This window comes from Oryza sativa, chromosome 8 (assembly GCF_034140825.1).
Source record: "Oryza sativa Japonica Group chromosome 8, ASM3414082v1".
NCBI classification, from domain to species: domain Eukaryota; kingdom Viridiplantae; phylum Streptophyta; class Magnoliopsida; order Poales; family Poaceae; genus Oryza; species Oryza sativa.
The window spans coordinates 2,981,795-2,996,487 of NC_089042.1; the positions used below are offsets into that span (position 1 = coordinate 2,981,795).

A 14,693-nucleotide genomic window follows, 5' to 3' on the forward strand; every position below is an offset into this window, starting at 1 on the left:
TACCGTGGATCTACCATTGTGAACTTGAACTGTGTTAGATAAACATCACGATCATCATCTATTATTGAATATAAATCTAAATTCGCACGAATTTTGAAATCAGAGCTCAAAAACGTACCCTAAACATGTGTACAAAATCACAATTGTATATCACATGGTAAAAAACATTCAGAACGCCAGAGTACAAACAAGCTAGGATCAAAAGAGGGAGAACCACTTGGTTTTAGACTTGTTCTTGCTCATCATCTCCTTCCTCTTCCTCTCCCTCTCCTTCTCAAGTTTTTCTTCTTCTTCCTCCTCCTCGTCCTCGCTACTGACGCTGCTGCTCGTCTGATCCTTCTCTTCCTCCTCCTCGTCGTCATCCTTCTTGGTGGATTTCGCCTTGCCGGCGCCGGCCGTGGCGACGTCGAGCCGCGCGGCGTCCATCGCCCACCGCATCACCTTGTCCACCTCGTCGTCCTCGTCCTCGTCCGACTCCCCGCCCAGATCCTCCAGCCTCACCCTCGTCTCCTTCTCCGGCCCCGCCGCCCCCTTCAGCGCTGCGAAACGCGCCTCCAGCTCGTCCATCCCGCCGGCGGCTGCGGCGGAGGGAGCATCGGGTTGCTTCGGCTTCGGATCCGGCGGGCGGTGAGACCTGAGCGCGTCGAAGCGGCGGGCGAGGTCGGCGTCGAGGGGATCTGCGGCGGCGGCGGCGGCGGGGTGGTCGAGCGAGGGAGGAAGATTCGGAGCGGTGGCCGAGGACGACGAGGAGACGAGGTGGGAGTTCGCCTGCAGCTTGAGCATCACCGCGTCCTGCGCCGCGCGGAGGAGCGCTTCCACCTCCGCCTCTTCGCCGCCGGTGACGGCCGCCTTCCGGCCGCCGCCGCCGCCGCTCATCGTGGTGGACTCGTGGGTGGGGGACTTTTTTCTAATTTTTCTCCACTTTGTTTGCTGCTTTAATGACAGTATGGTGGGCCCAAAAATTGTACTAGGCCAACATGAGTAGAGCCCAATTTAGTGATCAATGGGCCGGGCCGATTTTACGGCCCACGATGCCAAGCTATTATTAATCCCAGCCTAATTCTAATCCCTACCTTAATTAAACCATTTTTCCCCACAGAAAAAAAATATTATTAACTAAACAAAAACCATCCTGCTCCACTGTGCCTTTCAATCCACGCGTCCGTCGCCGTCGCCGCCTCGCGCGCATGGACCACCACCCGCCGCCGCCGTCGCCGCCGCGGGACTCCGGCGGCAGCCTCGAGGTGCGCCTCTTCTACGTCCGCCTCTCGCCGCGGGGGCCCACCCCACCGCCCCGCCTCGCGCTCGCGCTGCGCAGCAGCCGCGGCGGCGACGAGGAGGAGGCCCCGACGCCCCTTTCCCTCCCGCTCCGCCTCGATCGCCGGGACCCGGCCTCCGGCGAGGCCACCTACGTGTCCACCGCGTCCGCCCGCCTCCCCCCACCCTCCGCGGCCTTCGAGGTCGCCGACCACCGCGGCGCCGCGCTGCTCCGCGGCTCTCTTCGGCGGTGCCCTGATGCCAAGCCCGATTCCTCCCCCGCCTGGGCAATCGACTGCATCCCCGCCGCGGGGGCGGAGGCGGAGACCTCCGCGTTCGAGGTCTACGTCGCCGGATGCTGCGCCGGCGAGCCCGCCGTCCTCACGTGCGCTCTTCGGCTAGCCACCCCCGAAGAACAGAAAGCTGCCGGCGGGTTGGTCCGCCGCCGATCGCCGACTTCGAACGTGAGTATATTTTAATTAAGGTTATGATGCTTGATTTTATCCATTAGTATGACTTGTTAACGAAATATCTGTGATGGACAAACAATTATAGCAACAGAATTGGGTTTCTAATATGTTTATAATTGTGTAGACTTCAGAATGTGGCTGTGTGGCGTGAGGTCACAAGCAAAGCTTATCATAACACAAATTGGTGGACTTTTGTCCTAATTCTTGGCTGTGTGAAAATGTTTGTTTCAATCCTGCTTATGTATTTTGCTTGTAGGTTCAAAGTTACTCTTAATTAGCAGGGGAACCTTGTTGTTATCTATACTGTTGCTGTCAGCAGAGGAGTTAGGAAATTTTTCAAGCCCGGGCAAACTCAAATATACCTAATATTTGCTACAATATTTCTAACTTTAATCCTTTGAAAAAAAAATAAAAATTCAATGGTGTATTTGACGGCGAGCCTGGGCGGCTGCCTGTGCAGGCCGGGTGGTGGCTCCGCCACTGGTTGCTGTGTATAGTATGGTGGTTATGGTTGGTAATAGTAGAGCTATCTAATGTTAACATGCTTTTCCATATTATTAAAAGAATTATCTTGACTATTTGTGTACTACAACTATAGCTTTCTTGTGTTAAAGACTTAAAATACATAATCGAACTGTTGAACAAGACCTGATTCATACTTCTAAGTTTGACATTCATACTGTAGAATATACAATGCTTACAACAAGCTTCAACTCAGCCTTTGGTTGTCTGTGCTGATTTTTAAATTGTGTTAAAAAGGTTGTGAAAAAACTATCATTCTATTTGGTAAATCAGCGTAAGATAGATAATTGTTTTTCCTAGAAAAGTATAACAAGTGGCATATATTATGTATGAACGGTATAATTGTGGTTTTGAAGTGCTTGTCTGGAAGTTGAAATAGGTATTGTTATACGAGGTTTCGACATTTCACATTTGCTGATAACACACCAGTTACAGTTAGTACCTTAGGTTTGTAAAATCAGTCTCTTAGTTCAAATGCCACAATAGGTAATGCTGGTTTTGGTTGATCCTTGTTGGTTCTTCATGAATTATATGTGGATTGTGGAGTTTTCTTTTGACAATGCTTGCCAAGTTATGGTCAAGCTAGACAGAGGTCATTATCATAGCCTCATATGCATGCTAATGTCAGGGATGTTTGGTTTTATCTTCTATGACTGGATGCTCAGTGACATTTGAAATGACAAGACATTGGAAAGTTAGGGTGTAATTAGACTTTCTTATAGCAAATGCGATAATGTTTGCTTTGATCCTTTGCTTGTTGGATGACCGAAACAAGATGGTTTACGAATAAACATGTGCTGTTTAGAGCTTATAATTCAGAACGTTATGCTCAAATTCCTATTAATTAGTATAAACTGCTTTGGCAGGCTGCTGGTGATGAAGATGTCAATGGAAGTATACAGCATCCAGAAGGTTGGTACTCCGACGATGATGACGGGCAACTCACATGGTTCAATGCTGGTGTTAGAGTTGGTGTTGGGATTGGCCTGGGAGTTTGTGTGGGTGTTGGTATAGGTGTTGGCCTCCTCATGAGCTCATACCAAGCAACAGCCAGAAGCCTGAAGAGGCGATTCTTCTAACGCCGTTGCGTTGAATACACAAACTTTTGATGGCCGGTAGCAGTATAGAGTTGGTTTGGTTCTGTTTCAAAGGGCAGAAATATCATTGTATAGTTGGTGGATGTGTTGTTTATGTGTGAGGTGTTGTGTTGCTTTTGCTTGTGCAGTTTTTGAGCCCCTGTGCATCCCTCTCAGTTCTATGTGAACTGTGAATGTCCTCTGACATGTGAAAATGTTCTCAACTTTCAACAAGGAGAAACTGATGAATGGGAATGATGGATTGCCAATTCAGTCATCTACGTTTGCATAAGGCTGGAAACTACTGGAGGTATTATTTCTCTCTCTCTTTGTAATATAATGATCAGATATTGTGAACGAAATGGAAGTACTTTAGTGAACAACTTTCTACTAGTACTTACTAGTATTTGCCAGCACCATATAATTATTAACACTTCTTTTTTTTTTTGCGCATTTCTTGTGTTTTTTTAATCTGTGCAGTTAAACACTGTTTAGCAATGGCAGAATGTCAGGATTATATATATATATATATATATATATATATATATATATATATATATATATATATATATATATATATATATATATATATATATATATATATATATATATTATATAAACTGAAACAACCACTCACTGAATATTTTGGTTTTCCGTAGGAAATTTTGTGGCAATCGTGTATCACGCTGAAATATAATAGAAAATGGAACAACAAACTTTCAAACTTCGAGTGTGTTTAGTTCACGTTAAAATTGAAAGTTTGATTGAAATTGGAACGAAAGTTTGTGTGAGTAGAAAAGTTTTGATGTGATGAAAAGTTGGAAGTTTGAAGAAAAAGTTAGAAACTAAACCGGGCCTTCATGGACGTTGTAATCTCAATTTTTTTTTTCATACGGAGCCATAGCTTTTAAATTTATAGAAGTTTTTAACATTCGAAAACCATTGGGAGAGAATCGGAAATCCTCGCCAAAAAAAACATAAAAAACACGGGGGATTTTCCTTCACATAGTAAAAGTATTCTGATTGAATTTGGAAAGTAATTACGCTAATTTCTAAACCATAATAAACAACACCAGTAAACGAAAAATAATCGTCGTCCCGCCACGAAAAATTTTGAAACTCGCGAACTCGCGGGAAACCAAACGCGCTCAGCCGCTCAGGCGCGAGCGGCTTCTTTTCCCCTCCTCTCCCAAATCCAACCACAAGAAGAGGAGGAGGAGGCCACCGTTCGCATCCGCCGGATGCCACCGCCGCCGACGACGACGACGCCGCCATGACCGGCGCCGCCGCATGGCCGGTCTGCACCATCTGCTACGAGGACCTCCGCCCGCTCTCCGACCAGCACCTCCACTGCCTCCCCGCCTGCGGCCACGTCTTCCACGCCCTCTGGTTCGTCCTCCACCTCGCTCCTCCTCCTCTTCGAATCGATCCGGCAATGGCGGTCTGGATGATTCTTCTTGAATCTTGAGCAGTTTGGAGCAATGGCTGGAGTACTGCCCGGGCGGGAAGAAGAAGCTCACCTGCCCCATCTGCAAGCAGCCATGCGGCGCCGCCCACCCACCGACCCGCCTCTTCTTCCAATCCACCGGCGCGTGCCCCACGCAGACCGCCTCCTCCTCCCCCTCGCGGCACGAGCCCACCGATGGCGGCGCCGACCGGGATGAGCTCGCCGCCGAGGTCGCGCGGCTGGAGCAGAAGGCCGCCTCCCTCGGCAGGGTGCTCGACGAGCAGCGCGACGGGATCCAGAAGCTCAACGCCGAGGCGAGCGCTGCTGCTGGCCCCCCGAATTTGGGTGGATCTTGTGTTGGGTTTGCGTCTCGCTTTGGATTTCTAATGGTTTCTTGGTGATTTTTGGTTCAGGTTGCTATGTGGAGGGAGAAGGCGGCCGAGGCGGAGGTGATGAAGGAATCGGTCAGGAGGGAGAAAGAATGTGTTCAGCATCTGCTCAATGCGAAAACAGAGGTAAAATCGATCGATTCAGCACCTGATGTTTGATGGATTAGTGGATTGATGAAATTGCATTTGTACTTCATGACAGGAATTGTCAAGGAAGTCATCAGAATGTGGCAGGTTGCAGGAGAAGGGCCTCTCATTGGCGAAGGAACTTGCAGCATTGAAGCTGTATGTTTGTTCATTTCCACCTGAAAGATGCAAATGTTTGTGTTTGATAAGTGGAATGTATTTAGTTTTTAGAGTATAATTTGTTTTGTCCATTAGGTCGACAGATATGAACCTTCAGGAGGAAGAGATCCTTAAGTTGGCATCACTTGGTAACCATGGAAATGCTGCGAATGCGGTTGATGTTTTGACGAGATCTCTTGCTCTTCGGAACAAGTAAAATTTCCTCTTTATTATACTTATCTTGAAGCGGTGTGTTTATGGTTAATTGCATGCCTTTAAGCATAATTAACTGATGATAGGGTTTATTAACCACTTATGTACTTGTTATGCTGGTAATAGTTGACCAATAACTGAAAGCATGCTATCTGCTTTAGCTTTCTGTGTCGAATAGTATATGCAAATGGATGCAGAGCTTTGTACTTTATCGAAGTGTGAGGTTATCAAACATAAATTGTAGTGAGTGCTTGTGTTACAAGATTTATGGGGGTTTTATGGTCAATTTTGAGAATGAAATAAACATTCTTGATAAGCGAAATAGTTTGGATTGTATATTGATTAGTGATGGTAATAGGCTAATAGCACTTACAGAATGTACTGAGGGATGCAGATGATTTTTTTCCTAGTACAATTAGATGCACATACTCAACACACAATACAATGCGCACACATAGGCATGCAGGTTATATACAGGCCAAAGAACATACTTAACTTCATTGATTGTTCAACCAAGCTGTTCTCTATGCCAATTGGATGTGTTTAACACTAGTGAAAATTTTACTGAACATGATGAAGCTTAATAAGGCTACTGCTCCATGATTGGAATGCTTCAGTAACACGTTATTTTCCCTCTAAAAAAAGTAACACGGTCTTTTTAGGAGCTACAAAGAATTGATGATCCAATGCAATGTTCTGGGAAGATCAGAATCTCGTTCCCAGCAGAGGTTTGAGAAGGCAAAAGAACTCATTAAGAAGTTAAAGGTAAGTCCATACGGGGGGTATCTTTTTGCTGGATGTGTATTTTCAGTGCAGATAACCCTTTTTAACTACAGGCAAGAGTACAAGACCTTGAGAAGGAACAAGAAGAAAAAGAAAATGGTGTGATTAGGGACCTGAGGTCTGCAAAGAAATTTAAAGCTGACCAGACAAATTCAGGAAATACCACAGTTAATAATGGTTTCTCGGGTCTTGCTGCTGGATGTGGAGATTATCCGATGAAGCTCGATGAAGTGGTGCAGGATCCATGCGACAAGCCTGGGCCATCACCTGAAGCTAAAAATGACCTGAATATAAAAGACAAAATGGACGACAAGCATGCGGATGTGATTGACTTAGATGCTGATGATTCTGTCTTCCAACATGAACACAAGAAAGGACTTTCTGCCAAACCATTTGGGAACGATGGTAACGATTTGGATTTCAAAAGTCGGTCTAGTCTTCAAGAACATTATAGGAAGGAATCCATAACATGCAAGACATATGTAGCAGAGGAAAATTCCTTTCTAAAACCTTCCATGGTAACTGAAAGATCAGCACTTCAGGAGAGCTTTACCACAAACAAACTTCAAAGCTTTCAAGAAACTCCTGTTCTAAGAAGTATGAAAGCTACAACTTCGACATGGGAGAAAGAAACACTGACGATTGATGGCATCTCTAAACAAGCTACTAGAATGGCTCCTGGCACTGGACCCCAGCAGGTTCACAATTTCAATTCTCTTTCAGGTAAGTTATTGTATGGTCCATCAAGCAGAGATAACTTCTGAATTTAAGTTGCATAATAATATGCATATTCAAGTTCACAGGGCTATTTTTCTTTTCAACATTCTAATTTTCAGGGGGAAGAGGCATAGAACATAAATTTGACCAATATTTCTAATGAATGAGTACTTGATTCTGAAAAAATGCTTAACAAACTTTCTGTTTAATGACCTCCTTTTCTTATTACCAATTCTTTGAATATACTGATGTTCCTTTTTCAGCACATGTACTTAACAACATTGTTTGAAGCAAATTGTGTTTTGTTTACAACCAGATGACTTCCAAATACCAATTAGAAATCTTGGTGGAGAGGGAACAGGAAAAAGCGTCGGCAAATGGTGCAAGGGCGTAGCTACCCCTGGATCTCTCAACACAAATGCAAATAAAAGGAATCTGATCGCCGTAGGGCCAGACGGACGTGGGGGAAAGGTCAAAATTTTGAGAGATCTTGGCAAATTCCAAGTCAGTTTGATAAGTTTTCCTCATCTCCTTCCTTGTCAGACAGTAAAGTAGTTTTGTCTCATAACTAACCACCTGCATCAATCTCTGCAATGTTTGCTGCAGGATAGCAAGACTCAAGCACTATGGCCTAAGGCACAGAAGGTTGGAAGCAGAGGTGGGCAATCTCAGATAGATCATTTCTTTGGGAAGAGATGATCCTGCTGCGCAAGCTATGCTAATATATACCACTTTCAAACTCTTGCCTCTGTTGCTGCGGTCAAATTCTGTTTGGAGAACTATTTGATGTCCTGCATCTGTACTTGTGTAGAATCCATTGCACTTAAGGTGAAAGCTGAATCCAAATTTCGCAGTGTCATCACTATTGGGCCTGAGGGGATAGATAGAGCTTGTAAACAATGAGCTGTGTAGGAAACCTGAATTCCTCTGTTCCTCAGAGGCTCAGGTGGTCATGTGTACCACATTGCTAAACATTGTGTATTGATAGAGCTGAGGAGATAACAGGTGGCTTAGCTCACTTGATCCACATGCAAATACATTGCAAGCTGCCCTTTGGCTAAGTCTGAAACCTATTTGGGTTTCATTGTACTGCCAACTACTCCAGCAAAGCAAAGCTGGGAATCACAAGAAAGTTGGACACTGGGTTGAAGAAAATGACTGCAAGTTTTCCATCTGCCAAATGCCAAATGTTCTTTCATGGTAGGCACTAGAGTAGTATATATGTTCTGGTGTTATCTGGAGTCTGGAGACTGCAGAGGCTACACAACAGCTGAGCAAAATCCAATCATGGTGAGACACCAAACATGATACCTCAGTCCCTCTATTTAATTTGTGTTTGCTACTGCTAGTGTTCAACCTCTAGATTCATTGGAAATGATGTTTAGTGGTCAGTGGATAGATGGACTACTAGCTGCTTTGTCTCTCTCCCCCCTCTCAAAAGTACAAGCCAATTTTTCTTTCTCAAATTCAAAATAGCATGAAACTGTTACTCACTCACCATACAAATATATATCAGCAAACAAGTGACGAATCTTCGAATGCTGATCTTACCCTCATATGAAACATAGAAAACTTTTCCAAATCTTAAAGAAAAGAAATCTCTCTTTTCGAATATAGGCATCTCACCAAAAACTCCTCTGTTCCAAAGATCAATTTTTTTTAAAAAAAAATCATAACTACATTCAAACCATTTACACTCTTCTCTGTAAGAAAAAGTTAAGAGTAGCACGCTTCCTAAACTTCTAAATAGTATGATTTATTATATAAGAGTTTAGACATAAAAGATCACCTTAGAGAGGTGCCACAGGAAGAAAACCAAATGAATTACAGCATTTTGAGGCCGGCGTACAATCATTAAACAGTTTGGGCATCTTCATACGCTTTGCACATGTTAATAATGGAATCGATCACCTGCAATGCAACACCGTGCCATAATCACCATTGAAGATTCTAGCATTTCTTTGAAGCAATACCGTATGATTTTCTTTTAAAAAATATTTTTTATATATCAATTATTTATCACAAAATCATCCATCCATTCTTTAGTTCGGCATGAAGCAAAATACAATTTCCTAGTAGAGCATATATATGCAAAAGATCCAAAGAGGAGAGAAAAAAAAAACAATTCAATTCTCTTCTCAACTCGACGGCCATCTTCTTCTTTCTCTCTCCACTCCGTCGCCGCCCCTTGGCCTCCCTCAACGGCCACCGCGCCCCTCCTCCGCCGCCAAATCGCACCCAACCCCTTCCCCTTTAAACTATTCCACCTATAAGGCCGCGCCGCCGCCGCCGACGAGAGAGACGGCCATGACCTCAGGTTCTCCCTCCTCTCTCCGCCCCCCCGCAACTTCCTGAAATTGCATCTAGGTCCCCCTGACGCAGCGATTGTTCCCTCCCTTGGAGAGGTGGCCGTAGCTCTCCGGCGGAAGGCGGCGGAGATGGCTTCCACGGCCGCGGCGGCGTCGTCGCAGGGGTGCATCTCGTGGGCGCTGCGGCAGCGTGGGCTTGGTGGTGGTGGTGCGCGGGCTGTCCCGGTGCTTCCCCGCCGGAGATTCTGCGTCTCCGCGGCGGCGGGTGCGGGGTTCGACAACGAGAATCGCGAGTGGGTGTTTTGCTCTCTGGTTCTTTGATCCGAGCCTGATTTAGTGTTTTTTTTTCTCTGGTTCTTTGGAGTGGGTGGGTGGGTGGGTGGTGTGTCCAAGCCCAAGAAGAAATGGGATGCTCATCAGGTGTTTGATGAATTGCCGAACCCGAGTCGCAGGTATGTGATCGTGGGTGGAGGCAACGCGGCCGGTTACGCGGCGAGGACGTTCGTCGAGCACGGCATGGCTGATGGCCGCCTTTGCATCGTCTCCAAGGAGGTTAGTGCCCAATCTGGTTCAGAGTTTCGGAACACGAATTTTTGCTACTATGTTGATTAGAGAACCGGGTTAAAAGGTTTCTGTGTTCATGATATGAAAATGAATGCGTTGTTTGGTCATTGTTCTCATGTAACTGCAATGTATTGATTGGCTGATTTTTTTTTTTGAGATTTATGATGGGGTTTGCTTACTGTAATGCAGGCGTATCCGCCATATGAGCGACCAGCACTGACAAAGGGCTATCTTTTCCCTCCAGACAAGAAGCCTGCTCGTCTACCTGTAAGTAATCAGGACAACTTAATGATGATAAGTAGCATTTGTTCATGCTATGCTAGTAGGTGATGGTGTGGGTGTGCGCTACCTAAGGCCTTGCCTACTGTAAATTTCTGTATGATGGCTTATTTGGACTTCAGTGAAGTCTGCTCCAGTTTGTTGGCATTACACTTTCTGTAGTGTTCTTTTAGCTGATATGAGAGATTTGTACGCTTCACACTGAACCATTAAGGGTACAGCCCAAAGCCACCCATTTAGGCATATAGACTCAAATTCTTGAGATTCGTCTTGTTGCAGGGCTTTCATACCTGTGTTGGATCAGGTGGGCAGAGGCAGACTGCTGAATGGTACAAGGAGAACGGCATAGAGGTAGTCTTGACACTATTGTTAAACATTATTCAATGTGTTTGAAAATACAGTATGACCTCTATCTGAAGCCATTGAACTCTTATTAAGGTATTGTATGAGGATCCAGTTGTAGCGTTTGATGGCAAAACACATACCTTAAAAACTTCATCAGGGAAAATTCTGAAGTATGGGTCACTTATTATTTCTACTGGCTGTGAAGCTTCAAGGTAACCTTCAAACAGTTGAAAATTTATCTTTTGCAAGGCCCTTATATGAATTCATGATTAGAGGTTTCATGATTTTTTTCACTCAGAATTCTTAAGATAAACTTGTATGCTATAGTAATCAAATGAAAATTTCTTCACTGAGATTGTATGCATGGAATGGATACAGGCTTTATATTAAACCCAGAAGTTGTTTGTTGCCATCTGTAATGTTGATGCTTCCTTTCAGGTTACCTGCTAAGATTGGAGGAAATTTGCCTGGAGTTCACTATATACGTGATGTTGCTGATGCGGATTCTCTAGTATCTTCATTGGTATGTCCTGTCAACAAATAGTGCTAGATGTTTCATGTACACCAGAACTGGATTCTCTCATTTGACTTTGAAGAAATAATCTCAATTTTTTCCCTGCATATTCTCACCTTTTAACATTTATTGCTGAAATCATAGTTTGTTTTATCTTTATAGGGAAAAGCAAAGAAAATTGTTGTTATTGGTGGGGGCTATATTGGCATGGAGGTAGCAGCAGCAGCTTGTGGCTGGAATCTCGACACAACTGTAAGCCACAGTGTTTCCTTGTTCAGTTTTTTATGAAGACTCTTATTTGTACAAGCAATTTTCTAATTAAAGCTGCTTATAGATTATATTCCCAGAGGACCACATTATGCCAAGACTCTTTACACCTTCCCTTGCTAAGAAGTATGAGGAACTGTATCAGCAAAATGGTGTCAAATTCATTAAGGTAATAGCTTCGTCAAGTTCATTTGTTTAATTTATTTTGTCAACATATTTGAGCTCATGTATATTTTGTTCCAACCAGGGAGCTCTTATTGATAAACTTGAAGCTGGCTCTGATGGTAGGGTGTCATCTGCAGTACTTGAAGATGGATCTGTAGTTGAAGCTGATACAGTTACGACCTTCTTCTTCTTCTTCTTCTTCTTCTTTTGTGCAAATATCTTGTTTCATCATCTTAATTATTTGTTGCTCAGGATGAAAGTATGTTATCAAAAATTGCCTTGAATATTTGCATATGCTGTGGATTATCAAATATTGCCTTAATCATGAGTCACATATGTTGAGGAGTGGTCAAATACTTGGCGAGCTGATGTAAACTAAGTGAAGATCAGCTCATTCCAAGCAGCATCACTGAGACATTTAAACTAGTTTTTTTTTTGTTATATTTGATCATCCGTGCAGTCACTGACACTTCTAAAATTATTTTAACAAGAACATTTGTCAATTCAGGTTATTGTTGGTATAGGAGCAAGACCAGTTATTGGCCCATTTGAAGCTGTTGGGGTCAACACTAAAGTTGGTGGAATAGAGGTTTGTTTTCAATTATTGATGATAAAGTTAATGAATCTTGTTTTATTCTCATATTAGTCTGTAGTTGTTTTACTTTTGTACTAGTAGTCTGCATTCTGCAATGTGATCTATGGCAGTTATTCCTGGAACAAAAAATAAAAAACCACTACATTCCCCATGAAATTTCCGAGCATCTGTGCTTGTTTTGATCTTCATGTGCGAAACTTGAGTAGGATCGATTTTACAGCGCACCAACTGACTCATATTAGATGATTTTTTCAGTTAAAGCCTTGGTATTGTATTCTTTTTTTGCTTTGGACATGTTAATATGTTATCCTACACGTGTTTCATAGATGTTTGGCATCCTGATAATCAATTGCTATATCTTACTTTCTCCGTTTCATATTATAAGACTTTCTAGCATTACCCACATTCATATATATGCTAATGAATCTAGACATATATGTGTGCCTAGATTCATTAACATCTATATGAATGTGAGCAATGCTAGAAAGTCTTATAACCTGAAACGGAGGTAGTATTTCTTAATAGAGCTAATTAAGTACTTCTTTTACAGGTTGATTCCTTGTTTAGAACTAGTATACCTGGTATCTTTGCTATTGGAGATGTAGCAGCTTTTCCCCTCAAGGTAGGAGCTCACTGCGTTTATCTTATAATCATGAAGAATTGGATTCCAGAATATGATGTTCTGTCAAATTCTTTGGCAGATGTATGATAGAATGACTCGAGTTGAGCATGTGGATCATGCTCGGAAGTCTGCACACCACTGTGTTGAAGCACTCCTAACATCACACACAAAGCCGTAAGTTAATGGGTAGAAAGTGTACTGCATTAGTTCATCTGCTAGTGCTGCTTTAATTTGCCATTACGATGCAGGTATGACTACCTTCCATATTTCTATTCAAGAGTTTTTGAGTACGAAGGAAGTTCAAGGAAAATTTGGTGGCAATTTTACGGTGATAATGGTACAGTATATAACATAAGTAATTCCTACTACATAACGCATGTCCTGTTAGACTTCAAAATCACAAACTCAATACCCTCTCTGTTGTGCTGAGCAGTTGGCGAAACAATTGAAGTGGGAAGCTTTGAACCAAAGATTGCTACCTTCTGGATTGACTCTGGTAATCAGTTGTCTTTCACTCTAGAGTATCTTTGTACTCTCATTTGCACATCTTATTACCTTTGCCTTCTTGTACTGTGCAGATAGTCGACTGAAGGGTGTTTTCCTTGAGAGTGGTAGCTCAGAGGTAATAAACTACTGGCATAACTTCTGTCATAACAAAATACTACCTCCGTGCCCAACGTTTGACCGTCCGTCTTATTTAAAAATTTTGAAAATATTTAGTCACACATAAAGTATTATTCATGTTTTATCATCTAATAGCAATAAAAATACTAATCATAAAAAAATTTCTAATAAGACGAACGGTCAAACGTTGAACGTGAATAGTGCAAAACTGCACTTATTTTGGGACGGAGGGAGTATTTGCTTATTTGGATCTTTCTTTTCTGTTCCTTTGAACTTAATTCTGAACTGCAAGTTATTTGACTATAAGCAGCATACCTAGTTCTGATGAAACCTCCACCATATTTCAGGAATTTTCGCTTCTTCCTCAACTCGCTAAGTCTCAGCCCGTTGTAGACAAAGCTAAGCTCAAAAGTGCAACCTCTGTCGAGGATGCCTTAGAGATCGCAAGAAGCTCTCTCCACTCTGGTTCTTCTGTTTAGCTCTCAAGCATCTAGAAAAATTCAGTTTGTGTCCTGTTACATCTTTTAAAACACCGAGACTTCAACAATAATTCTCCACAATCCCACGGCATTCGTTTATGCGGGATTGTAAAATTCTTAGATGTACCTACGTTCGCATTTCCAATTTGAAATAAACTTGGTTGCCCTTTGAGGGGTTTGATAAAGATATGATAATGAAACCCATGGAATGTTACTTTCTCTCATTCTCTCCAAACTGTTGTTACCGGTTAAAGAAGGGGTCACTGTAAGTGGGGTCAGCATCCTGGTAGAAGTTTAATAACGGGTCTGCATACCATGGCTTGTACGAAAGGACGATTTCGTTTTCTGAGCAGTGCTTCACTGATATTCTTGTTTATGCAGTTTATATATATATCTAACCTACACAAAACCAGGAATTGTTTGTCCTAGTAGTATTCTCTGTACTAGTTTATGACAAGGCCAAGCCCAAATGATCACCATGACAACGTGGTGGAATTATTCTTGTGTCATTTATTTAATCATGGCTCATGTATCTGATAAATACTTGACTTCTCTTATTCTGAATCATACTACTGCATTTTTTTTTGTTCTATGAAATGGTCATGTACTGCATGTGAGCAGAGTTGCAAATGGAATAAATCGTATTCATGCGAACAGAGTTTCAAATGGAAGTCAGGCAGCCAATAATAAATCGCATTCAAATGGACTTCGTTGGGTTCATACATCCAACGGCTTCATAGTTTAAAGACCACAATTAATCAGTTTGCTTGT

At 42.8% G+C, this 14,693-nt stretch overlaps 4 protein-coding genes across 6 annotated transcripts; 3 read left to right on the top strand and 1 right to left on the bottom strand.

Moving 5' to 3' along the window:
• Window positions 1-34: 34 nt before the first annotated feature.
• LOC4344667 (uncharacterized) lies at window positions 35-909 on the bottom strand. The gene has a single exon (XM_015794469.3). The coding sequence runs from the start codon at window positions 874-876 to the stop codon at window positions 199-201; it is 678 nt and encodes a 225-aa protein (XP_015649955.1). The 5' UTR covers window positions 877-909; the 3' UTR covers window positions 35-198.
• Window positions 910-1,139: 230 nt separating this feature from the next.
• On the top strand, window positions 1,140-3,602 carry LOC4344668 (uncharacterized protein At1g01500). The gene is made up of 2 exons (XM_015794468.3): window positions 1,140-1,721; window positions 3,116-3,602. The coding sequence occupies exons 1-2, from the start codon at window positions 1,188-1,190 to the stop codon at window positions 3,326-3,328; spliced, it is 747 nt and encodes a 248-aa protein (XP_015649954.1). The 5' UTR covers window positions 1,140-1,187; the 3' UTR covers window positions 3,329-3,602.
• A 357-nt stretch (window positions 3,603-3,959) lies between these two features.
• LOC4344669 (uncharacterized) lies at window positions 3,960-8,307 on the top strand. The gene is made up of 9 exons (NM_001422378.1): window positions 3,960-4,714; window positions 4,798-5,086; window positions 5,186-5,287; window positions 5,364-5,446; window positions 5,543-5,659; window positions 6,322-6,424; window positions 6,496-7,165; window positions 7,476-7,663; window positions 7,766-8,307. Exons 1-9 carry the CDS (start codon window positions 4,599-4,601, stop codon window positions 7,856-7,858), a joined length of 1,761 nt encoding a protein of 586 aa, NP_001409307.1. The 5' UTR covers window positions 3,960-4,598; the 3' UTR covers window positions 7,859-8,307.
• Window positions 8,308-9,282: 975 nt separating this feature from the next.
• LOC4344670 (monodehydroascorbate reductase 5, chlorplastic-like) lies at window positions 9,283-14,593 on the top strand. Of its 3 annotated transcripts, none has more exons than NM_001422380.1 (17): window positions 9,283-9,476; window positions 9,563-9,761; window positions 9,921-10,020; window positions 10,222-10,299; window positions 10,591-10,662; window positions 10,750-10,868; window positions 11,095-11,179; window positions 11,333-11,422; window positions 11,505-11,606; window positions 11,685-11,774; window positions 12,111-12,191; window positions 12,748-12,819; window positions 12,899-12,993; window positions 13,068-13,156; window positions 13,253-13,315; window positions 13,398-13,441; window positions 13,791-14,593. In NM_001422380.1, exons 1-17 carry the CDS (start codon window positions 9,467-9,469, stop codon window positions 13,920-13,922), a joined length of 1,521 nt encoding a protein of 506 aa, NP_001409309.1. In that variant the 5' UTR covers window positions 9,283-9,466; the 3' UTR covers window positions 13,923-14,593. The 3 variants fall into 3 exon arrangements, with proteins under 3 accessions (NP_001409309.1, NP_001409308.1, NP_001409310.1); NM_001422379.1 differs by having other exon boundaries at window positions 9,575-9,761; NM_001422381.1 differs by having other exon boundaries at window positions 9,283-9,761.
• Window positions 14,594-14,693: the final 100 nt, after the last annotated feature.